At 36.9% G+C, this 26043-nt stretch overlaps 1 protein-coding gene across 48 annotated transcripts in view; it reads right to left on the bottom strand.

The window, feature by feature from the left end:
* PTPRD (protein tyrosine phosphatase receptor type D) overlaps positions 1 to 26043 on the bottom strand; it is a 1187151-nt gene that overhangs the window by 88536 nt on the left and 1072572 nt on the right. For 23 of the 48 annotated variants that reach the window (XM_039567532.1, XM_010392896.4, XM_039567544.1 and 20 more), the window contains 7 exons: positions 22692 to 22809; positions 17232 to 17819; positions 16706 to 16806; positions 15543 to 15796; positions 10864 to 10954; positions 4754 to 4963; positions 1296 to 1456 (listed from right to left, as the gene is read on the bottom strand). In XM_039567532.1, the coding sequence (XP_039423466.1) occupies positions 1296 to 1456; positions 4754 to 4963; positions 10864 to 10954; positions 15543 to 15796; positions 16706 to 16806; positions 17232 to 17819; positions 22692 to 22809 (1523 nt within the window). The remainder of the gene's footprint in view (positions 1 to 1295; positions 1457 to 4753; positions 4964 to 10863; positions 10955 to 15542; positions 15797 to 16705; positions 16807 to 17231; positions 17820 to 22691; positions 22810 to 26043) is intronic. The other 25 variants (XM_010392930.4, XM_010392906.3, XM_010392900.2 and 22 more) reach the window with 3 other exon arrangements.

Here is a 26043-nt window from a genome sequence, read left to right as displayed (position 1 = left end):
AAAGGAGTATTTTGCTTTTAGCATGTCTCCAATGACCAGTTTTTGAAGTGATGGACAGAAACAGAGTTGCTAACTAATTATATTGGCTAACACTGTGCACTAACAGAAACATTCAGGAGACAGAGCACCTGCAAGCAGCAGACTATGTCTTGTGCTGCAGTATGATTACAGCCCTAAAACCATTCTATAAATGTGTATCTATTTGGAATACAAAGGCGAAGTTAACTCTGGACTGGTTGTTTACTGTTGAACAGAGAACTCTTTCCAAAACCTGAAGAGAGTTCTCCTCATGAAACTTTAGAGGTATTTGACTGGAGACACTGAAGGTGGGAAGAGGATACAGGCTTGTATTTAAAAATTTATGTGCAGGTAACAGCATCATAGCCATCAGTTTTAGAAGACATACTTCATTTAATAAAATTATTCTGAGTGTGCCACCTCCCCAGAAATTTACAGTGTCTTTATAATATTCCTCAAATATACTTTATCAATATATTTCAAAATGTATTAGGAATGAAATATAAAATTAAAAAAACCTTTTTGAGTTTTATTCTTTGGTTTTGATTTAATACCTTGACCCCTGTTAACTCATTTACACCGTAAAAGGCTGCTATATAAAAATTATGGCATCATACACAGTTTTCACTGAGTATATTTTAAGGCCGAGGGAAGTCCTTTGTGTAATAGCAAAACTACATCTGTGTCATAGTGAAAGAAGAATGAGTGGAATTTGATCTCATTGCAAGATTAGTAGAAACAGCTATTTGATGTCTCTTTAATCTCTCAGATCAGAGCTTCAAATTCATATGGATACATTACAAAAATTGAGGCCAACTGTCAAAAGTTAAAATTCAGATTGCTTGAGTGGAGATGAAAATCACATTTAACAACAAGCTGAATGTAACCCCTAATGTATTACTATTATACATCTATAAACAAGTTTTAAAAAGTCAAATGTGCAAATTCCATACATATTTATGTGCAAGCACATATTTATTTTCTTTGCATACAAATGTATCTTTGCATACAAATGTATGCGAAGTGGAAAAAGCATTTAAAGGCAGAAGTGTTAAATATAGTGTCATCAGCAGAAAAATGTACCCACATACCTGTAATTATTGGAAACTTTCAGTCAAAAATTTCTGCAGCATTCTGGAAACCATTAATAAATTTCAAAATATCCCAAAGCAATGACAGTTACTACTGTAGCACAAAAATACAGTGTGGAACAGTATTACGAAGTGACCAATATACAGGGGAAAATATATAGTAAGAAAACTAAAAGGTAAACGTACCTTTTATAAAGAAGTATAGCAATAACAATACAGATGATAAACACCACTGCAAGAACTGGTCCAACAACCCAAATCAAGCCTTCTTCCTCATCTGTAATTGGTTGGGGATCAAGATCCATTGACACAACAGGATCTGAATATGGGCTTGTTGCATACATGGTCTATGAAAATAAAAATAATTCTTCCTTAATCACAAAGGAATACATTTAAAATATTAACTATCCCACATCTAAGATAAATGTATAAAAGATAATGATGCAATGAACACAGCAAGGTGGAAATGCTATTTTTCTTGAAGCCAGGTAGAATACAAACTTGCAAATTGAAAACCATGTTGTTATTACCACCTTTATTTTGTGTTCCACATATTAGCAGTGATCTGCAGACAAATCATGTAGCATAGTCCTTGCAGAGCACTTTGGAACTTAAGCAGAGAATGGGAAAATGAATAGGACACTGAGAATTATAACCCACCAGTTACCCATTTTTGGGTTCTGTTTTAGTTTCATATTGGCTTTACACTTTCTTCCTGCATGACATGAAAGGGTACTTTTGACAGAATTATAGATAAAGGGGACTGAATGTAGGAGGTTCCTTGAAAAGGGTTTTATGGCAATAGCACAATGCATTTTGACCAGTCAAAAACTGTATGACAGAGTATACCTTCACAAGGGGGAGACAACTTGAATTTAAGACTGAAAAATGGGGGAATTCACTGTAGAATATGAAGGGAAGCTAAACACTCAGTCTTTCATAAGGATGAAACTAGAATTATGAACCAACAGAGGTTGCTGAAAATCTTTGCTTTACTAGATGGTGTAAGGCCAGCTGGCCTAGGATAAGACCTGTGATAAGAGAATTTTTTTTTTTTTTAATTCTTGACTGACCTGAGATATTTGATCTGTAGCTGAGTGCAGAGTTAAAATTATGGACTGGAGAGGCTGAAGAGCCAGCCTGCTAAAGTTGGATCATTTTAAGAACTCTGTTACAGGAAAGTCAGAAGTGGAGAATCGTTTGTACATATTTCTTCTCTGTGCTGGAGTGTCTTCATTAGCTAAACTAAACTAGGATTTGAGCTACAGCTCTTGCAAAGGACTTAAAAACTTGATTCAGTAGTAGATCAGAAATGTCAGCTAAGACAGAGTAAGATAACCGGGAGAAGAGATTAGCTTCCATTTATGTTTGTACTGTACTCTGATAGACGCCCTAAGCCAGGACAACTGTTACCAAAGGAGAGATGGTTTTTTACACTTCATTTGGCCTTGTTTTGGGCTCTGGGCTACAACAGTGTCTGGGGGTGATATAGGATTAGGATGGGCAAAGCTGAGGTGCTTACATTTACTGAACTAGCACCTATGCCAACAGTCTCCAGTTATATTATGGCATTTTACTGCACATGGCACCTGGCACCAAAACCTCCCTATGTTTTAAGTCTGTGATCATTGTCTGGAAATTGGGGACTCTTCATGTTCCACTCCTGAAACACCCAAGCAGACTGATTTTTTTTTTTCCCCCAGGTTTAGTATTCTCAGAAGATAAAAAGAGGTTCATTGCTACAAGAAGAAACTCTTAGTTTTTAACCTCTTGCTTTTGAGTGGACAGCAAAAATGCCTGGAAAAAGATATAGATGGATATTGAGGGCAACAGTATAAACACTTACTACCTTTTCTTCAATAAATAGGATTTTGCTTTCAATTTTCAACCATCCTGTATTAATGACTAATTTAAACTCATTTCTGATTTTAAAAATTTATCTTATTTTTTCCTTCCTCTTGATGACATCCTTAACATATTTCTGGATTTTAATCATAGCTCTCTAGCTCCCCTTTTACTAAGTTAAACAAATTCAGACCTTCCCATGACCTCTTTTAATTAAAGTTCTCTATTCTACCAATCAACAGAGAAATTCTGTGCTCTCTGAAGAAGAAGCCTTATGTAAAATGTAACATCAGAATATCAAGAAAGACATCCCTTACAAGTTACAAATCATACATCAGTAGGGCCTGTAGTCCTAGAAGAAAACCAGCTATATATGCTGAGAACTGATACACTGGAACACTGAAAGTCACTGAAAGTTGAATCTCACTCACTCTTAAAAATTCTTCACAGTCTGTGACTACCTCATGCTACTCAATCACATAAATGTTTCAGATGGCATGCTAAACCACGTATTATCCATAGCCTAAGTACAGTAATGTCTTTTGAAATCTTTCAAGAGCAGGACCCTATACAGGTCTTGCCTTATGTGTCAGTTTACAAACCTATTTCTTCCCACTTTTTCATCCTGATTTCTAAAAAAGCAATAAATTTAGGTCATTTATACCTAAATTAATATTAAAAAAAGCCAAGAAACTGCACTTTGTATTGAGAAGATCAATTTTAGTACAGGTAATTTATGACACATTTATGGCCACTTAACTTCATAGTCAGCAGCTATCTACCTTCTCCAGTTTGAACCTTTTTGATGCAACACCTTCAGAATTATCTGTCTAGGCAGCCTGTGTCAAAAAGTGAATTTATGTTAGAGCTTCCAAGAGGCACTTACTTTATTTTCAAGTAAATCTATGTATCCAAAAATACCCAAAGTGGAACTAGTTTCTCATTGTGCTTAAGTAGGCACAGTCCATTGACACCATGAAAGGAATTGTAGTGTTACACACTGCAAGCATTTGACTACAATTCAGAGTATTGGTGTTGGAGTTTCAAGTGATTGAACCTGCAAATGTACCTGTCAGGTTTAGTTACCAATTAGAAATGTACTGTATTACACACTGTAAGTTAAGATGCTAATATGTATTGCACCTTTCAGAAGTCTTATATCTGTCCTCTTTTTTTTCTTTTTTAATACATTACACACATTAGGTTAACTCACCCATAAAGGGATGTAACTACAAAATGAATTAAGTAAAGAGAAATGACAACTCATTATTTAGTTTACCTCAGGAATTCTCCCTATTATTGAATTATTTTCTAACTTTCAAACAATTTACTGATAAAGTTGTTTGGAATGACTGTAACTAAAGAGGGTAGCTGTGCATGTGTCTAGCTCAATGGATTTTTCCAAGAATCCTGTATATGCTACACCATTATTCAATGGTAGCATCAAAAGGCAGCAATTCTTTTAAACACCTAGAGAAAGATCCTGCTGCAAAGTTCATGTCTCAGGAGCTGTGTCCATGCTCACAAATAACACAGCATGTAATTTTCAAAGGATCACAGCACATCTAATAAAAGGTCATTCTTAGGTTTCAGTTATACACAGAAATAACACACAAAGGTGAAAGCAGAATAGAAGAGTTTAAGGAATTAATGGGCACTGAGTTAGGAAGCATTTGCTTTAAAGGTGTTCTGACATGTAACAAAAAAAAAAACTTTAGGGAAGTGGAATAAGCATTGAAAAAAACGTTTTCATGATGGTGCAAGGTAATTTCGAGATTGAAAAACATTAACTAACTTACAGATTCTGAGTGCTCCATTACAGCCAACACGAAGAAGACATATTCTTGACCACTCTGCAGTTGCTTATTCTCAAATCCACCGTAATGCTTCTTATCCCCCAATGTGAATTCCGTAGGAAGAACTTCAAAGTGGGCTGCAATATATGGCTTTAATTCAACTTCCCTCCCAAGACGAATGCTTCTGCGTTTCCTAGCTATCTCCTTAAGCAGCTTTAGAACGAAGGGAAGGAAAAGGGGAGAGAGAGAAAGAGCAAGCATGAACAGAAAGATAACTGTAAACAATTTTAATGTAACTTATCGACAGTGTAATGAGAAATTTTAATGCATGACCAGGAACTATAAAAAACAATTTATCCACATTTCATGGGACATATCAGTATTACTAAATCAATTCTTGCAAAATCTTCCAATTTCCTGTCGTTCTTGTTAAGATAAGATACTAGGAGGAAATTGCAGTGCCCAGACTACAAACACAGTTTTTAGATACTGTTGTGTCTAGGAGGAGGTGGGGAAAGGATAAGAAAACAATATACCTTTTCTGAGCACGTATAAATACACACCTTGTACTGCATATTTTATATGTATGTATGTATGTATGTATCTATCTATCTATCCATATCTATATAAAGTCGGTCATAGAATAGAATCATTAAAACAATTATGTTGGAAAGGGTCTTTCAGATTGAGTTTAGCCATTAACCTAATACTGCCAAGTCCACCATTAAACCATGTCCCTAACTGCCACAACTACACATCTTTTTAAATATCTCCAGGGATGGTGACTGAATCACTTCTTCTGACAAACAAAGCTAAAATTTACATCAGTACATTTGTGACAAGATTAGATGCTAGGCTCAAACTTAGAAAACATATACTAACTAACAAAGGAACTTAAACTCAGCTAGTATAATCTATTGATGAATTACTTATTAAATCAGACAAATGCTTCTTCGATATTTTTATTGTTTAGATATACAGCCACTCCACAAAAATTAGTCTGATTTGATAACAGGGAGTCTGAACTTCTCCTGTGTGATAAATAATGACTTCTAAAGCCTCTTTATGGTTTTCCTTGTTTTTCACTTTTGAAACTTATTCAGTGTCCTGTAGTCTTATAGTTAAATCACAAAGTTTTCTAAAGTCATAGAGTTGTTTAGTCTTTTTAGCATACTAACAGTTGTAGTACAGTAGATTAGCACAAAATTCATTGCTAGGAGGAGGAGACAGATCTCCAGAGTGAGAAGGAGATTTAAAAAAAAGATACTAAAATCTAATCTTAACTATATATATTAATTTTAAAGTACATGTTTAGTCAGGGAAGCTCTCCACATAATCATGGACTCACAGAATGTGCTGAATTGGAAGAGATCCTCAAGGATCATTGAGTCCAACTCCTGGCTGTATACAGGAGAGTCCCAAGAGTCACACCATGGGCCTGAGAACACTGAACTCTGTCAGGCTGGTGCTGTGACCGCTTCCCTGGGGAGCCCATTCCAGTGCCCAGCCACCCTCTGGGTGAAGAACCTTTATCAAATATCCAACCTAAACCTCCCCTGACACAACTTCAGACCATTCCCTTGGGTCCTGTCACTGTCACCAGAGAGAAGAGATCAGTGTCTCCCCTCCACCTCCCCTCACAGGGAAGTTGTAACCGCGATGAGGTCTCTCCTTAGTCTTCTCCAGGCTGAACAGACCAAGTGACCTCAGCCACTCCACAAATGGCTTCCCCTCAAGGCCCTTCGGCATCTTCAATGCCCTCTTGATTTATGCCACAGCTTAGTGAGCATATCTTTTTGCCTTTCCCTCATGGGATCTTGTATTTTGTAACTACACAATTAACAATTCCAATGCAAATAAAGAAATCTAATATTCACTCTGCTGCTGAGAAAGAAGCTTTTAATATTGAATACTTTGATACCCCTTCTCGCGGACTTAAATATTTCAAGGTTACAGACAGATATGAAAGCAAGCATCCACTTGCATCCAGTCTTCCTTAATATTGAGGGCATTTGGATGTTATACCTTCAACGATCTACTGCTTTCCAGTCAACTGCTTTCCAGCTCTAATGCTGAGTCTGTTCCCTGTTGCAGAGATTTTACATCCATTTAACTCTATCAATTTCCATGCCATGACACAAAAGCTGGTACAGTGCAATGGATCCCCTGAGCAAAAAAAGAACTGGCCATAATTTGAGATTAGAAATCATTATTCATTACTCAAGGACACTATTCCAATCAGCAGTCCATATTTCTCTTTCATTCTTCCGAAATAGTTTAATGAGCAGCTAGAGTCAATTTGCGTCGTATAAAAATGAGGGCAGCAGAGAACCGTAATATTGAAGAGATTTCTGTTTAGTTACTTTATTGAAGGTGACTCTCGCATCTGTTAGTAGCTTCCTATGCCCCAGGTAGAGTTACTAAATGCAGAACATGAGGCAGAGACTAATCAAAGTTGGTTCCAGGTTAGATCAGGCCTTATAGGAATTGCTGAGGGAAGCACTCTGAAAAGTTTGTCTCTGTATGATGCCGCATTTTATAACAATGACTATGCAGAGAGCTGAGCACTGGCTGTCTGGAATCGTGCCGAAACATGAAGCTAAATACTAGAGTAGCAACAGTGTATGCTAGCTTAAAGTCAGGAGCCACAAATCCTACAGTTCTAGTAGAGGTATACAGCTTGTGCCATCCCTGACTATAACTGGTACTTCCATGTATCATTTCCATTGGAATTTAAAGTTGTGTGTCTGCCTCAACTAAATTCTTTATCATGTTTCCAGATTAGAGCATATTTACAATTTAGATTATAAATAACTCATAATAAAATGTCAAAATAAGGTAGGAGTACTGCAATCAAAATTAGACTGAGATTGAGAGGCAAAGAAGAATGTTTGATCTTGATTATTTCTCGCATTTGAAATAGTAACAGAAAATACATATAGTGGAAGAAAATGCAATGCTGAAATACAGTATTAGAGTGATCAGAAACTGAGTTTTGGCAATGAATGCTAAAAGTTAGTTAGCCTGAGTCAAATAAAATCAGTTCAACTTTTCAAAGGTGGTTATTCACCACCAAAGGCCAGTTAAACTTTAGTGTGTTTGTGTGAAGATAAAAACTTTGTCAGTAAGACTGATTACACATGACTGAGTAGACCTCAGGTGAACCTCCAACCTCATTTATGTTTCATATGTAAATGGGATGGTGCCAAATATCATTACTTGCTTATATATCTCCCATTGTACTTTATACACAGATTTCAACAAAATTACTGAATTCACTTAAGACTTAACATGGAAATCTTTGTTTAGATTTTACTGCTTACAGATCTAAAGTAATCCTACTAGGTAATACTTACTGCAAATCATAATATTCTGTTTCATTTATTTGCGTGACCTGCCTATTTAAAGTCACTAGACCTCATGATAAATAAAATGAAATTTTGCGTTAGTAAAAAAGGACCGAATCTCTGATAATTATTTTTTTCAGATACCAAACATCTAGTCCATTATGTGCTCTTTTAAAACTAGGCATCTGTCTTAGTTTTTTTCAGAGATGAGGTTCAAGGAACTGGAAGATTAGGTAACTACAATAAGGCTGAAGAGTCTTTTTGGACTGCCCAGTTATGTAATTCAGTTAATATTCCAGAGCTGTGTTATTAGCAAATACTTTCCTTCTGACAATCTAAGCAAAGTACTTGGAACATAGTTCTTTGAAAAATCTATTGCCCAACCATTTCTGATACTTGACACATATCCGAGATCATACTAAAAATATAAATATGCACAAGTATCCTCACTTGACCATAAGGAACTATTTGTTCAGAGAATAGGTTCTTTGGGCGGGGGGGGGAGGAGCACATTGGTTTGGTTCTGTTTTGTTTTTGGTTTTTTGTTTGGTTGGGGTTTTTTTGTTGTTTGCTTTTTTTTGTTTGTTTGCTTTGTTTGTTTGGGTGTTTTTTGTTGTTGCTGGTTTTTTGGTTTTGGGTTTTTTTCAGGTTTTTTGGTGGGTTTTTTTGGGTGGGGGGGTTGTTGTTGTTATTTTTTTCCAAATGTATTTATTGTGTGTTCATAAGCTTGTCAGGAATAGTATACTTAATAAAAAGCATACTTTCCAAACTGGAAGCAAACCAGTCTTCTAAATAATAGAAGCTGAAGGTGTTAGCATGATATGCAGTTGCTACCTGCTTTTAACATTTTTCCCTACTCAGTTCTTGCTATATGTGTTGGAGGCAATTGTAAAAGGTATATCAAGGGGTTTAGCTCTTTATCAGAAATAATTTTCATTTTCCATTGAATGCATACCTTATTTCTTCCATCATTAATTCTACAATGTGGGCTCAATTATATCAATAGAAGTGGGAAACAGCCCATTCTGACACAAATATTTCTGAATTAATAAATGCTCTTTATCAATCTGTTATACAGACTAAGGCAACACAACTTGCAGGATGATTAAAATGGCCCTTTGTTATGGGAATCAGCATAGATTCCCATAGAATTTAATTGCCAGAAAGTTCAATGTCATCTGGCACCTATCCTTTAATCTATTAATGCTGCTGAATGTGACTACAGTCTTTGGATGTTAAAAGTGGGTGGCAATACTCAATCAGTTTCCATTACTGTACGGATGAGGCTGTCAGAGTTTTACTGTTTAACTGTATTTGATGTCACCTATGACTATGATCATGAGCTGATGGCATTTACCATCCAAGTTCTTTCAAAGGGAAGAAGTTAATAGATCAAAGCAAGCCATTGCTGCAATTGAATGAAATGAGATGATCACATAAATGAAACTGCTCAAGAAGAAACACAGGGTTGAATCAGCCAGTCATCATGCCCTCCTCTGAACAGTTGTTTTTAATCCTCGGATTAAGGATTTGCCTATTGTTGTGATAAAGACTGAAAGAATTCCGTTTGTATTTTGAATACTTTCTACGATAGTGTTAGTTTGGTGAAGATCTTTATTTTCCCTATATTTTGGTGCAAAATCTGAAATTTATATCCATTTGGACAATGGGAGGAGAGAAACACTTCCCAGTAATTATGCCGAATGTGTTATGCCAAAGCATATGGTGAGGTTATCTCTGTAACATAAAACTCTTGAATCCACCAAAAGAAAATAGAAAAATAAATGGGATCCAATCAAAAAATCACTATATCAGGAGTAAAAAAGCACCTGATTATGGTCTTTGAATTGCAGAGATATTACATGCATAAATTACCATAGCATCAGAATGACATCTAAAATCTTGGCCAGATACAACTAGAGCAATAATAATACCACCACCTGACTTTTATAAAAGTCTCTCATATGGGGCCCTTGAAAGAGCTTTAAAATCATAAACATTAGCACTACTACAAATTTACAGATTGAAAGAAGAAAGACAAGTTTGCATGAGCTAAACTGTCCTTCAGTAAAACAGAAAACAGAGGTGAATACCACTCTTCCTGGAATTATTACTGAATCAATAACGTACTGAATTGATTTCTGCCATTGCTGGGCTTATATCTAAAATGAAAGTAGTTCCCCCCTTTGGATTAATGTCATTTATAGTTTCAAATGATGACACAATATTGCTCTTTTCTTCCTTGTTCATGCATTTATTTTTGACCACAAAGTTTTGGTAGAATGGAGGCTACTTCTAACCAGAAGTATTACAGTATATGAAAATCAGGTAAAAACACCACCAGAAGGTCAAATGTTAAACTGCAGTACAAATTACAATTTAGCATTTGTTACAGACTTAGTAAACACCTCTAATGAACCAGACCTTTATTACAGTTCATATTGTTGGTGATTAAGCTTTTGCTGACAACTCATTTCACCTCCTGCACTTTTGCATCACTCTTTCCAACAGCAAAAGAATGAAATATTAGTGTCAACAAATATCAGACATTTGGTATTCTTTATTGCAACTTAATGTCTTTACTTAATGTCTTCTCATTTAAGTAATTTGAATTTTTGTTTTAGTCTCCACAGGCTAATTCAAATACCAATATAAAGTATCCTGACAACCAAAACTTTTAAAACCATTGAGTTAATTACATAAAACTAGCAAGATTGCTACGTTAATAAAGGAGAACAAAAAAACCCCCCAAACCATATACAGTACCTCATCTAGTTCCATTTCATCTGGACTCTCCCATGGTTTGATAAACTTTCCACGAGACCTCTTCAAAGGCACAATAACTATGTAATAGCCTCTGTAAATGAAACAGTTGGACAAAAGTGAAGTTGAAGGAAAAGGAATAGATAAATTGGTGGGGTAGGTCTGTTTAGAGGAACTTAAAAGAAAAGTGGTATGTTGAGAATAAACTGCACATTAATATGGCACTGCAGCCTTCCAAACATAGCTGTAAACATTCACAATCTTGAAAAAAAATGGTAAGCATTTGACAAACAAATGGCACCAATTACCTGCCTTTTTGTGTAAACAAATAAATATTTATTAAAAAATTTAATTATAATGTACTAAAATGCCTACATGAAACACAAGAGCCATAGGTTATTTGTGCGCTGCCACCATCACACTGGGAAAAAAACCCCAAAGCCCTAAATTGAAATATATTACCATATATTTAAATCCCAATTACCAACCCATCTTCCCCTATTTTAATGTATAATCAGGGTAGTAGGTTAACAAAATGTATTTGTTAGTGCCAATATTATAATAAAGAGAAAAGAAAGCAAACCTGACATACACTGCACCCATACGCTCTTCCCTTTTGGCAATCGAGAGCCATCAGCTTTAGCTACCTAAGTATTCTGTTCACAGTCAAGTAAGAGAGCTTGATACATGCTCTTTTTATAGCTAGGATTTGCAAATTACATCTATTGGTTTTCCTCAGAAACATTTTCCTGAAAATATGTTCTTCCTCCTCACCCTTGGAGACTAGTAAATTGTATTTTCTAGTATGGCAGAGATCTGGTACTTTCATTGTTTACTTCACAAAACCTGGATATGTGTCAGGCAGATCCTTAAATTCACATTAGTGTGAAGGAAGAAGCAGTAGAATCACAGCAGCAGGACATGCAGAATAGTATAATATACATCTTCTTGATCAATACACTTGTCAAAAAATCAAACACTCTCCATCTCAGGGGAGAGGGAAAGAAACTGGCTTTCTTTGTTTCTAGTAACAAGAGCTTATTAAGGTGGTTCTGGGTCCCCATTATGGAAAATAATTTTACTGTCTCATGGGCCATCTCCTCTTCCAGTTGGTCTTTTTTTTACAACCCGTTCAACCTTCTGCAAAACTACTAATTTTACTCATGCAATGCAGCTGAAAATCCTAAGTAATTAACAAAAAAGGAGTCTACAGAAAAGGAGCTGCCTTACAATTGACTAAAAACCATCTCAGTCTAAGCCAACTACGTAAACTTTTTTACCATACCAGTGCAAGCCATTGATCCATTTTAATCATCTCTTCTTACTGAAAGCTCTTTCCCATAGAAGAAATGTAACAAAACTTTAGATTTTCAGCTCCTGTAGAAATTACATGTATTCATTAATTCTTGTGTTAAGAAATTTGAGGAAGTTTTCTGTGGAAGTACTGAGCTCCAACAGGAGTGCTGGAAAGAAGTGTTGCCCACAGATTTTTAACTAGTGCTCACTAGCTGTATTCCAGTATTTTCAAAAAACATCTGTGGCATGCATTCATCTAGTGACAATATTATAAGCCATCTTTTAAAAAGATGCAAAACTGTAAGGCTAGTTGAACCCAGATTTTAAACCTGCATAAGTCTATTAAAAATATTTTGAATAGCAAATCCTAGCAAACACTGACTTATCCATGTATACAATAACAACCTACATATCTTTAACAGATGCCTAAGAATCAAGACAAAGAAGAAACGAGAACTTGCCCCCTACGCCTTTCAAACATCAAAGATACATACTCCTCCTTTTCTTTCCTTTTTCATCATCTTTTTATTTTTTAAGCTAGTGGAGTGTTCATACGTTTTTCTTTTCAATCAAGGAACAGCCAGCATGTAAATATAACTTTCACTCTCTTTCTCACTTTCTTCATGAAAGTCTCCCCCATAACTTTGAAAATCTACTAAGACTTCCAGCACACACAGAGTAATTTAAACTGAAAGAACAAATAGATCAATAGTAAGCAGAAAAATGAAAATGTTCACACCAATATGCGGCGCTGCAAATTGTGACAGACAACAAAGTTCTGTGATTTTTAGCTAACTGCAGAAAATGCAGCATGTCCTGAAAAACATGTTTTTTTTACAGTTTACTTCATTACTTGCTTGTTTCTTTTTAGGTTGGGTTTTTTGGGGGGGGGCAATAGGAGGGGGGGTCACAAATGAAGGGTTTGTTTGGATATTGTTTTATCTACTGCGTGTTTGAAAAGCCAAAGTCTTCCACAAAACTCTGTTTTTACTTAACACTTTACAAAGACATAAGAGATTCAGAGAAACATGAACTGTCCTCTACTGATAAAAATTGCTCTGGAATAGCCCAAAATACTAAAACAAAGAAAAATTAAGAATTTGCTCCCTTGAGATGAGCAAAAGAGATACATTTTCCTAATCACAAGGTGAACTCTGCACGAATTTCTATGCACGAATTTCTATCACCATCAAACATTGACAAATACTACCATTTTAATTACAAAGATTACAAAGCCTTTTATAACATTACTGTCAAACTCATTATCTATACTTCATAAGAGCAAACTGTTACCTGTTTCACGTTCTGTGTAATTAGTATTACTGAAAAATTCTCAGTACTTCATTTTAAGCTAGGAACAATCCTGAGCATATATAATGTACCAACAGAGAAACAGCATGTCTAAAAATGTCAACATAACTACTACATGAATTTGTTCTTCCCATAAGAAGACTAATGCATAATAAACTTACTTATTCTAGCAAGCATCAGGTCAGGTTTTTCTGTTCAGTATGTAGTTGCTTTGGTATGCCTGCTCCAAGGGTCAAAGCAATCTTTGTTGTTGTGTTCTACTTTCTCAAGCCTGATCAAATCTTCTTAGAAAATACATGTATGAGTAGGAGATACATTATTTACAAAATTGGCAGTTGGACCCTGTAGATTTAATGTACCTTTTCTGATGCAACTAAGCCTCTTTAACTTTTTTACACTATTAAAAAGAAGGGAATTGTCTTTTATTCCAGTGCTATCTTCTGCTACTGTTTCATCAGCTATCCTGCACGTTTTTCTCTCTGTGAATGCTCTGCCTCATAAATCTTTTTTGACTCATTCCATCTTCAGTCTTCCTTAGCTGCATTTGTTACTGACCGCATTTTACTCAATCTAATGATAATGACTACATTTTTCAGTTTTTCATCCTTTTAATGTTTCAAAGTCATTTATTTTTTGACCTTACCCGCCTCAAAGTCTTCCGTCAGTAATGAAAAAGGGGAGCAGCTTTCTACAAAGCTGCAAAAATCCACCAGGGAGAGGACCAGTTGAATCCCCAACAGCATTTAATGACTGGTTCATTTTCCTCCCCATTTCTTTTACATTACATATGGGAACTCTACAGACCAACAAGAATCTCTATAAGCAGAGCAATAACACTTGATTGTATCATGCTTCGTGTTTTCCTGGCAAATCTTTATTGTCTAGCCTTTCTAATCCCTGCTGACCTGTGCTCTCAGGTCTTTAGTCCTATTTCTGTTGTTTAAATTTTCACACCACCTGTTCCCTCCCAAAATCTATGTAACCTCTAGAAAACTTCCAATGTTTTCAGCAAAATCACTTGTTTTCTTTCTGAGACCAGTGGAGAGGACCTGGTATTTTTATCCCAATAAAAACCATCAGAATTAATTAACCTGAATTAATTTAAGTACAGTAACAATTCTTTAAAACTCTGAGTACTTCAAGGAGCTACAGCAGGGTAGTTATGCATTGATGGCTTATCCATTCTTTTTGAGATGATATATTGTTCAAAATATAACTGGTTTTCTGAATCCGTCATTTTGCAGTCCGTGATGAAACACGAAAACACTCAGAGAAAAATCTGCAAATTGAAGGACAATCAGTCCCCATACAAGTCTTACATACCTGGTACATGACAAACTTAGAAGTTCTTGTTGGAGCTGACATACCGTCATCTATTCCTACTACCTCACCACTTCAGGGAAGACCAAAGGTTAAAACAAATTAAGGGCATCATTCAAATACATCTTGAACACTGACTTGCTTGGGACATTAACTGCCTCACCAGGAAGCCTCTTCCAGTTTGAAAACGCTCACAGTAAAGAAATGTTTCTTAATTCATCTGAACCTCCCCTGATGCAGCTCCGAGGCATTGCCTCATGTAAATGGATCTCAGGAAGAGGAGATCAGCTGCTCCACTTCCCCTCCTCAGGAAGCTGTAGAGAGCAAGGAGGTCAGCCCTCAGCCTTCTTTTCTCCAAGCTAAACAAGCCCAAAGCCCTTAGCAGCTCCTCACAGAACATTCCTTTCTATCCTTCTGTTAACTTTGTTGCCCTTTGTTGGGTGCACTCAAGGACCTTTACAAGAGAATTTGACATTTATTCTTGCTAAATTTAATGCCACTCATGATTGCCCAGTGTTCCAATCTATCTATCTATAGATTAGAGGCCCCTCTGTAACACCTCTTGTCCCTTGAGAGAGTCAACAGCACCTCCTGGTTTACTATAATAAATATTACACCGATATTAGTTCAAATACTACCGCAGAGCACTGAGGTCTCTGTACTGTTATAAAGAACAAAGCCATGGTCCACCAGCAAGAGTTAAAATAATCATCTCTCTGGAGATAAAAACAATGGTATGCCATTCATTCACTTACTTTATATTCTCATTTGAGGGTACTTCTGGAAGTTCCACAGTTATCATGCCATCTAAGTTGGTCTTTCCAATGAAGACTGGCTTTGTGCGAAGTACATCTGGTGCAGTCTTTGCCGTTACTCTGTGCTGAAGACCTCCAGCACTATTCCCTCTGTTTGTCAGGACAAATGAGTATGACGTGTCTGGCTTCAAGTTTGTGATCAGCTTTTGAGTAGCACGTCCATCAACCTCCATTTTCCCGTCATCATAAAGGATCTAAGTTAACGCACAAAGGTAGTTTTGGTTACTAGGAGAAGGCAAATGATGCTGTCACACTGAATTCAGGAATCAACCTAGCTGTAAATTTAAAAAGAATGTTCCTGGGCATTTTAGGGTGTAAAACAAAAAAAGTACTCAATTCACTACTGTAAGTAAACTTCTCACTTTCAGGGGAAAAAACCACACAGACCACTACATTAATCTAAAGCAATGTAAACACTCCTGAAATTCAATTTCACTTTTCCAAAATAAGTAGCTTTTATTGAACCCAGAATTTATAGCAAGGCACTCTTGTTAAAGTATCTTGACTTTTTCATTCACACTCCTTATTTAGAAAGGTTTTTGTACCATTTAGTTCCTAAAATACTGTTCTTCACTTGCCACTGCCTGAGATGACACAAGTGATTAAGAATGAAGCAGAAGAAATTCCAAGCAGAGTGCATGTTACATTGAGTCTGTACCTGGATAATGCTATAGTTAGTGGAGTAAAAGAGTTGTAAATCAAAAATGTGTTGTTGCACACTGAGGAGACAAAACCCAAAATGGTACTCAATTCCAGTCAGTATGGAAAGGACTAGGAAAAAAGAAGAAAATTTTTATTTTCTTTCCCTGTTTTCTTTAAAGTGCTGTAGAAGTGAATGAAAAATTAGCAAGGCATTCTTATAATATTAACCAGCATATTAACCAGTATGAGCCTGACTACTTGGAAACGCTGCCACATTACTGGACAACTCATATTCCCAGATGACTGAATTTAACAGTTTGGTTCAACACTGCTGATAAATATGCAATCTTAGAAACAACGATACTCCCAAAAAATCTACATGTTCAGTAAGCTTCTTAATCAGGTGATTGACATTACCTAGTTTCTGTTATTTTCTCTTGTAAAAATAGAGAGTAACTTACTTTGAAAGGCAAAGCTGAATTGTAGTTTTCTGGAATTTCCCAGGACAGCAAAACAGAAGTCTTCATTACTGCTTTAACATGAAAATTTTTTGCAAACACTGCTGGAAAAAAAGAAACAATGTATATAAACAACATCTTGGAGCTCAGATCTTGTCATATTTCCACTGCTACTTGGGAGTATTAGTTTTCCATGTCAAAAATCAACAAGGATTCAATTCTCCTACCTGTTTGTTCATATTTAAAGATCACATTTAAACTCATTCTCACTCTTATCTAGTGACAACCCACTACGCACATTTTCCTTACCTGAAAATATTGTGCAGAAGTTAGCCAGAACTTGCTTGGCAAGGGACAACTGAATTCTAAGGCATCCAAAACATATTAAGATTTACATACTTTACCTTTTGTGTTTGATGAACCTATTTTTATGAATGGGCCGGTCAGTTTTATTTACACCTTCAAAAACACTGATATCCAAAGACTGATACTCCTTTAAAGGTCAACGCCACAAGCAGACAAATCCTACCTTGATCCACGGGTAGTGTCCTGAACTGGACACTTGGACTATATGGACCAGGCCCTTTGCTTGTGTGGGCACGTACTTTTACATCATATGTGGTATCTGGTTTTAAGCCAGAAAGTGTCATAGTGGTATCAGCAGGAACAACAGGGAGCTCAACTGGCTGGTAAGCAACATTGATATCTCTGTACAAGATGGTATATTTGGTGATAATGCCATTTCTCTCTGCCAAGAGTGGCATCTGCCAAGTTAATTGAACTGATGTAGAAGTAGAGCTTTCCGAGTGGAGATTTTGGGGAAATCCACTGGGTACCTCTTCAGGAACAGAAATCTCTTTAACCATCTCCTCCCCAAAGCCCACTTTATTTCTAGCTGAGAGCCTGAAGACATAAGAAGCTCCTTTGTGAATGTCTGTGGCCGTGAAGTGATCTTCCTTCTCTGAGAACTCCATGGTCGTTAATGTATCCATGTCTTTGCGACCAAACTTCAGGCGATAACCCTGCAGCGGGCCAAAAGTTTCCACAGGAGGATGCCACTGAATTAGAGCCGTGTTCATCTGTGTGTGGCTAATCACAAGCCGAGGTTTGCCTGGAACTGTAGCACAATGTTATTTGAAGAGGATAGATATAAACACAATTGCACGTACAATTCTTGAGGCTAGTTTTAGCAGGAATAGGGATATATTTTCTCTTCCCTAACTCAGTTCCACATACGACTATCCTAATGAAGAAATAGTGTCTGCCTCCTGCACTATTAGGTCATACAGTATAAGGAACTGCAGCAATAGAGACATTTACTGCTTTTTTGTCTTCTTCCCTTACCATTATTTCTAAATACAGAGCACAATCAGAGGCACAGGATCTAGGAACACAAATCAAGAAGTAAAACTTCCAACAAACGTCTTATGAATGGTTCTGTCTCACAAATCCTTGTTTGCAAAAAAAACCCAACCAACCAACCAAACAAAAAAAACTTCATTTATTTAATCTAAGGCACATTTCCTGTAAATTGGAAAATAATTTATGAAGAAATTACAAGTTTCTAGATAGGTTTAACATAACTCTTATCATTAATAGTTAAAATGTGGTAGAAGTCAGAACAACCTTGCCCTCAAAAATCATTACTACATATGACAGGAACCTGTTATGCTAGTTTCCATACACAAATCACCTCCACCTCCACTGTTTTAGCATGGAGAGGTTTGGAATTTAATGTTTTTACATGGCTTATCACATATGATTTATTTTCCAGCATGGTTTTCGTGCACATGAACTTGATTTCTTTTGAAGAAGGCTAAATTTGTAGCTCTTCTTAACCTACACACTGCATACAGTCACAATCTTCATTGGGACCCATTGGTCCAAACTGGCGATTTGTCTTTTAGAGAAGTACAGACTGCAAATGTGATATGGACATTGAGGAGGATTGAATCAGTCCAGAGAGGACTGAATTAGTCCTAATCAAGCCAGAAATACCATTATACAATTTATACAGTGTACATTTCTGGAATCCCAATATGAATTCTCATTTACTGTTTCTATTTGATTGGTTGATTAATTTTAATTTATTCATGTCCATTTGTATACATTTCATTTATATTTTCATTAATATTTCTATTTCAAAGAGGTCTGTTTCTATTACAAAGATTTATTTGATAATGAAACATATCCATACTATTTAGAAATTTGGCGTTCATTTTGTACCAATGCCTGACAATTGAGAGGTCAAGAGAGTAGAACAGCTTCAGGAGTAGTACTGTGATGACAACATAGTCTTCAACAAAGACTAATTAGTTTCATCTGCATTCGAAGCCTTCCTGTGCGAACGTAACTGCTGCACTGTGAGCTCTGGTTCCTGTATTTAAACACTTCAATAGATTTTATTACTTATCTTCAGTTCTCAGGCACCCAGCAAATCAGATTGTTATTGTCAGAAGGTCTAACTCCATTCCATAAAGAATTAGGAGTAAGGAGGGAAGAATGGCATGCCTTGAAGAAAATTCTCCATTTAGTAAGCTCTTTCCTCATTACATCTGTCATAAGTCAAGACATTGCTTCTAATTTCATAACAATTATAGGTAAGCTTTATATAAATTTTCCAAATATCTTTGATTTTAAATGTTGAGTTCACCTTGCAGCATTATTGTGGAATCTTGTGAGTGCTTTCCCACACTTTCTGCTATGTAAAGAAGATCTCTCTGATTAGTTCTGACTTTTCCTCATTGATAACTACAAGTCTTGATGGAACAATGAGAAGGCTGTGAAGGCCTTTTGCAGGCCATATTTTTCTCTGCATTCTAGCTATTACTTGTACCAGTGTAGCAGGGGAAAGAATAGTTCACCTAAAAAGAATAGTAAGTCCTTCAGCTTTCTAGAGGAGAAATTACCAGGAAGTATCACTAAATTATTTTTGTGATGAATTGCCTTTTTTTTTTGTTCTTGTGGTGGACTTCACAATTAGAACTACATTTTAACCTTTGCGGTAACTACAGAGGAAGGAAGAAACTAGTACTTGCTCTTGATCAGAACCAGGGAACTAATAAGGCTTACTTATCCAATAAAATTCCCTGTGACTAAAATAGTAAATAAAAATGGTCACTTTTTTAAAATACCATCGAGCCTATCTGATGTTGCAAAGCAGATACATTTCTTTTTATTTCCAGACAGCTTTCAGCTAACATTTACTTTTAGTTTGATTACTTATGAATATTACAATCTTTTAGGACAAATGACAGGATTCTGTGCAATCATATATAGAGTTGTGTCACCAAATAGCTCTGCCTAAAATTTCTGATAATAACCTAAATTTTCCATGAACCTAAAAGAAGTGAAATTGTCAATAAAATAAAATTAAAAAAAAATATATATTCTCTGATTCTAGTGAATTCCTCTTCCACTACTACATGGCAAGACATCTCACATACCCATTTGCAACAGACATTGCTGTTGCAATGGCTTTCCACTACCAGTAGAAGCTCACGCAAGCTGCCTTTGCCCAATTACCTAAAATAATTTGTTTCTGTTAGCTGCTATAAAATACACCATCGCCTTAAACTTTCTTCTTTTAGCTGAAATCTGTATTTCAAGAGTGCTGTCCAGTATGAGAACAATGACAATAATGGACAAGCTATTGTCCTATGAGATTCTTCAACTACTGTGACACAGAAATTAAAGGTCTGATTAAAATTTTCATAAAAATTGTATGATATTACTGACTAGTAAGTCTTCATTTTTATCAAGGTCTTGTTAATCATACAATTTGTAACTTCTGGCCAAGTAATTTAGTAAGTACTTTGATTTAGAAATGTTCAGTAACAGTTTTTCTTCCGCTTGATTTCAATAGTGAGGAAAGGAAACTGAATATAAGAAAAAACCACACTCTTGAATGAAAATATCAACAGCATTCAGTGACTTTACTAATAACTGAGTTACCATCCTGTAGGCTTACTTATGTTTGGTGAATCTTTCCTGCCTAAAAATGTAAATTATGCTTTTGTGTCACTAACTGGACAGCTGAATAGTTACTTATTGTCTGAATACCTTACAGATAGCTTCTCTGGTAAATGTTCAGACATCCATTCTCCTTTCATATCTCTTATGGATACAATCTCAGTCATTCAAACTTTAACAGTTAGATTAGAAAGTCAGATCCTTCATTTGCTTTATTGTAGTATTTGAATACCACCTTTTCAGGAAAAAAAATCAAACAGAAACTAAAAGTGAATAGGAGATTACATTACAGACCTACTACCCTTTGGTGTTAAGGTTGCTCCTTCCCTTGTGTGATGTATTCTCATAGAAAGACAGCGAGCAGGAAGCTCTTTGAACTATATTCAATGTCTCTTTTTTCAAAAATCTGCATATGAATTTTTCTTACAAAAAACCTCCGAACACAGCAAGCTGTAACACCAAGTGAAGAGATTTCATACAAACTCAAATGTATGAAGGAGCAAAATGGTAACTAGCTGTTAATCCCAGGAACAAACGTTACTTGTTCACAGGATTAAGCAAACAGCAAGAACAGTAGAATATGTGTTACATTTACAGACATGCCTCTGATTCTCTACTGCTCTTCAGTCAAGTTTATATGGGACATAGGATTTGTTCTTTCTTTTTTAAGTAGAAACATCAGAGATCTTGGAAGAATGACACACAAACAGTCAATAAGGACTAAATGCAGAGAAACTTTAAATTTTGCAAGCACATTTGAATAACCTATGTTTATGTCTAGGAACTAATAAAATTATAATTTATATAATTGTGTTTACTTAAACTGGGAATTGAAATTTAAAAAAGAGTAATGGATCAAATGCTTTTTTTTCTTAAATCAAGTTCCATGCATGCCAGAAATACATATAACCTTTTTTCTCAGAGCATGAGAATTCAGGAAAGATAAGAATTTTGAGGATAAGTTTTCAGCAATAGCCAAGAGTAATGACTGGAATGTATTCTAAGATCTGAAATGAAACATTGTGCATCTAGCCACCAAGACTCAGATCTAACAAGAAAAGGATACAGATGGTTTTGATATTAATACAAGATGTGTTCTGCATTCAGTGATTGTTTTAGAAATTGAGTCAGTCACTATAAATACAAATAAGTATGCCTTTTGGACTTCATCTATTAGCATAAACCATACATTGTCATTAAGAAAGCTTGTAATGATCATACATGTGATTATAATGGAATATCCTTAATGGCTGCGCTACAAGCCCCTGAAAACGAACACAATACCTATAGACTGTGAACACCTGTAGGTAAGCATCACACTAAAGCTGTGGTGGCATCAATTGGTTAAGCTGTGGCACAGTGACGCATTAAAAAAGAAAAAATTGTTCCTCATCTAAAAGCAGTTTGGTTCATCCCATCTGTGCTAACTGCTGTATTGGTTATGCAGTCAAGATATCCACCATTTAGTACCACCTGTGGTCAAACACAGACTGAACTCAATGGCAGGGTGTATTCTGCCCCAGTTTGTGCCTTAAATTACCCTTAAACCAATACGGGCTTCAGGGTTTCATAGGATGGACTTTCATTCTGTTTTCTAATTCTGTCCTTTAATAATCACATTCTTCTGAGAAAAGTTGTGAATGTCATGAAGATGGGTTCTTTCAATGTTTTTACTGACAGGCAGCAGTGTTGCTACTTTCATGAAGATCATGAAAGCCATTTACAAGTTTTTCAAATATCCTTCTCAGCTCTGAATTTCTATTTTTCCTTCTCCAAGAAGACACCAATCATAGTGGAAGAGCTACTAAAAACTATAAAGTGTCCTCATCTGGAACTGAGAAAGGGACAAAGGGAATCACTGGCTCTATTTTTATCTAAATAAATGAAGGTCCAAATACTGAAACAGAAAATCCTATGTTCTAGAAACACTCTTCACACAACAGGAGACTTCCAAATAGTAGGAACAAAACAGTAGCAGAAAAAGTCATTAAGAGCTTAATTTGTATGTAAGTATTACCTGCACCAGTAGTAGATACAAGTTTGGGTTTGCTGCGTGCTCCATCACCTTTCGTTGTATAGGCTGTCACAGTGAAAGAGTATGTGGTTTCAGGCTGAAGCCCAGAAACTATCATTTCCTAAGATGAAATAAAATAAAATAAGAACAATTAATTTAAAATAGATTCTTTGCCAGGAGAACACAGACTCCTTTAGAAATCCCCTTTCTATTACACTTTTGAGCTACTGGCAGTGACAGCAAGCATTTGAGTGCACTAACAGACTGTACTGTGTGAAATACTTGATAATGCAAAACATTTCACTCACTTAAGCTATAAAAGACAGCACACACCTAAATAGTATGCCTCAGGTAGTTTAAAGCAAAAGACCAAAGGCTTAGTGGTGTGAATAAAGTCTTCTGAAATGCCTTGCCTGAGGAATACTACTGACATTGTGAAACACATGTAGATACGAGAAACTCAGTTTACCATTATATGATATTCAGTCGTTGACAGAATATCACTGATATAGTTCTAAAATGCCTAGTAAGAAAAATGTTGCATTTATATGCACACTTTGTAAATAATGGTGGTTTAGCTGGGCAAGGAAGCCTTGTTACTTTCATAACACTTACACTGCAACCTGTGTCACTGAGTGGACTGTGCTTCTAAATATCTTAAAGGACTTCAGAAAAAACTCACTCTTCAGGTCTAAAAGAACTATGTAAAACACCACCTCTTGTCAGAGGATACATCTGATGGCCCTCAAATGACAGCAGCTAAAGAACAAGTAGCTCTTGAGCCAGTGCAAAGTAACACCAATACTATCAAACTGTAAGTATCAAAGCAAGGGGATATCTTTTTATATGTGTGCACACACACATGCATAGGCACACAGAAGATGGTGAATGGTGTAAAAGAAATTTACTAAACTTAATGTCCTACTACAGGGACAGAAAGAAGAGTAAGTCTTGACACTCATAATATAAATAAATCTCATATGCAAATATAAAGGGACAGTATTTGGAGGTAACTGACAGGCCCAGAGTCCCCAGCTTCCAGCCTGTAACCACTGGACTACTCCTTTGCATTTTCACATGCCTGAATGAATTTACACCAAATTTCAATGCTGCCAGAGGGATGGTGTATTTATACATCTAGAATAAATAGCAAATGTGCAATCACACATCCCTCAGAGACAACAGCCATGAAAAGTTAATATAAAAATTGTGGGCCAGACTATTCACAGTATATGGATTTTTCAAGATAGTGGATATGAGCTTAGTAAGGATGGGATTGGAATTCAGCACTGTATTTATAGTCAGTTATTAGCAATATAGAAATAATAAGATAATGATCAGAATGAGTGGGTGAAACAGCTCAAATAAAAAAAAAAATGCAAACAACAAAATGAAACAACACATAACAATCTACTACCAAATGATCCCCTTCTTAGATGCTATCTCAGAATTGAATTGAAATGTAAGGCCAAAATCAGTAAGAAAATGTCCGGGGTAATGTTATGAAGCCGCTTTATTCCTTGACTGTCCTCTCAATGCCCAAGGACGCTGTGCCTTTACAATGGACCCGGGGCCGGGGCCACAGGCCCGAGTGGGGGCAGTTTAACGGGGGCCCAGCGGCTCGGGGGCTCTGGGGCTTGGCAGGGGCTCGGGAGGGAGTGCACCAGGAGTGCTGTGCTGCTCTTTGGGTTTCTTTTGTGTTCCAGCTAGCTGAGAAAAGGTTCTGTTGGTTTTTTCTTTTCTTTTTCCCTTCCCTTTCCCTTGCCTCACTGCCTCGCCTCCCTCCTCGCTGGTCCGGGGAGCCCGTGGGGTGGCCCCAGCTGGTCCGAGCCCACGTGTCTGTTCCCTCTCCAGGAATTTGTTGTATTTTGAGGGGTTTTTTTAACCTGTTCTGCCCTGTTTTGTTTGTGTGTTAATGAACAGTTTTGTTTCTTTTTCCCACTTTGACTCCTTGTGACCCATTTGTCTCATTGATGGAGGAAAAGGGGAGGCCCTTTTCCCTTTGGAGGAGACGCTTACTCCGGAGTGTTTCCTGCTGAAGTTTTGTCTCAAAAACCAAGATATAAATTTGACGCCCAACTTAAGGGGCATGTGAAAGTGGAAAAAAAAACCCAAACAACCCACCAACATTTTGCTTTGAATCACTTTGTATTGAACTATAGCAGTAAGACCATGCAGTTTGATTTAATAATTTTTCTGTGGAACCTAACCATAAGTACGTGTCCACAGCTATGGGCAGGCAGCTCCCTGGCTTACACCTTTTATAAGTCAGGAATAAGAAACAGGACTGCCATTTTAATATGCCTGGTGCTAGTGATTTCTCGAAGTCAGATGGAATTAATGGAAACCATTGAGAATGTGTATGTCGTGTTGTTTTCCATTCTGGCCTTGGTAGTTTCCTTTCGGAATGTATTAGCAATTACACCCAGTTCGTTAGGGAAAAGCAGGGGATGATAATTCCCAGCCCTTCATCTCCTTCTTCCCCTTCAGATCTGGCACGTCACCTTTTGAAAGTGTCCGGTTTCCCCTGGATGTTAAAGATACCATTTTCTTATGTTATCTAGCAGGGTTCCTCTATGTAGTCTCCAGCTTGTCTAAAATAAGGGCTGAGATTTCCAGAGGGGTTGCCCAGACACCTGCCCCAGTTGTGGAAAATCCTAAGTGGTGTGGGGTGTGGGAGGACATAGGCCAGACCCTGAAGCAGTTTTCTGACCCAGTAGCCTGGAACTTTCCCCCTGAACAAATTCAGAATCCAGCTGAGGTGGGGAAGTATCTGAAGGAAAGCTGCAATACCAACGCTGATGGAAAGGAAAAGCTCATTGCCATGTGCTGGGTCCTGGCTAACGCTTACCGCACGCTGTTAGATACTGTAGGGCAGAAGATACAGCCAGAGGGGCAGGAGAATAAGCCAGCATACACCCCAATCACTCCAGGTGCAGCTAAAGCAGATGGGGAGCCTAAACCAATAACAATTGCCCCTGTCCAGAGAAAGAAACACAAAGCCAAATCCGTTTTCCCAGTGGATGATGATGAGCAGCCAGGACCTTCACAGCCAGCAGAGAAATTGGAACCTGAGATCATTACTGAGTCCCTGTCCATAGAGAGCCTTCCTACCCTGAGGAAGGATTACACCTGATGGCCTGATAAAACTGTATTAAGTTGGATGGTCTGAATCTGGGATGCTGCAGGCGATGGTACAGTTCTGGATGGCACTGAAGCAAGGCATTTGGGGTCCCTGTCATGTGATTTAAGTATTCACCAAGGGATGACAAGGGACCCTGAAGCTCTCAGTCTCTGGACACGGCTCTTAAGAAGTGTGAAGGAAAGATACCTGTGCTGGGAAGGTCTCCAGCTG

Source organism: Corvus cornix, chromosome Z (assembly GCF_000738735.6).
Source record: "Corvus cornix cornix isolate S_Up_H32 chromosome Z, ASM73873v5, whole genome shotgun sequence".
NCBI classification, from domain to species: Eukaryota; Metazoa; Chordata; class Aves; order Passeriformes; family Corvidae; genus Corvus; species Corvus cornix.
The sequence above is the reverse complement of the archived record's forward strand: the minus strand, read 5'-3'. Positions and strand labels throughout refer to the sequence as shown.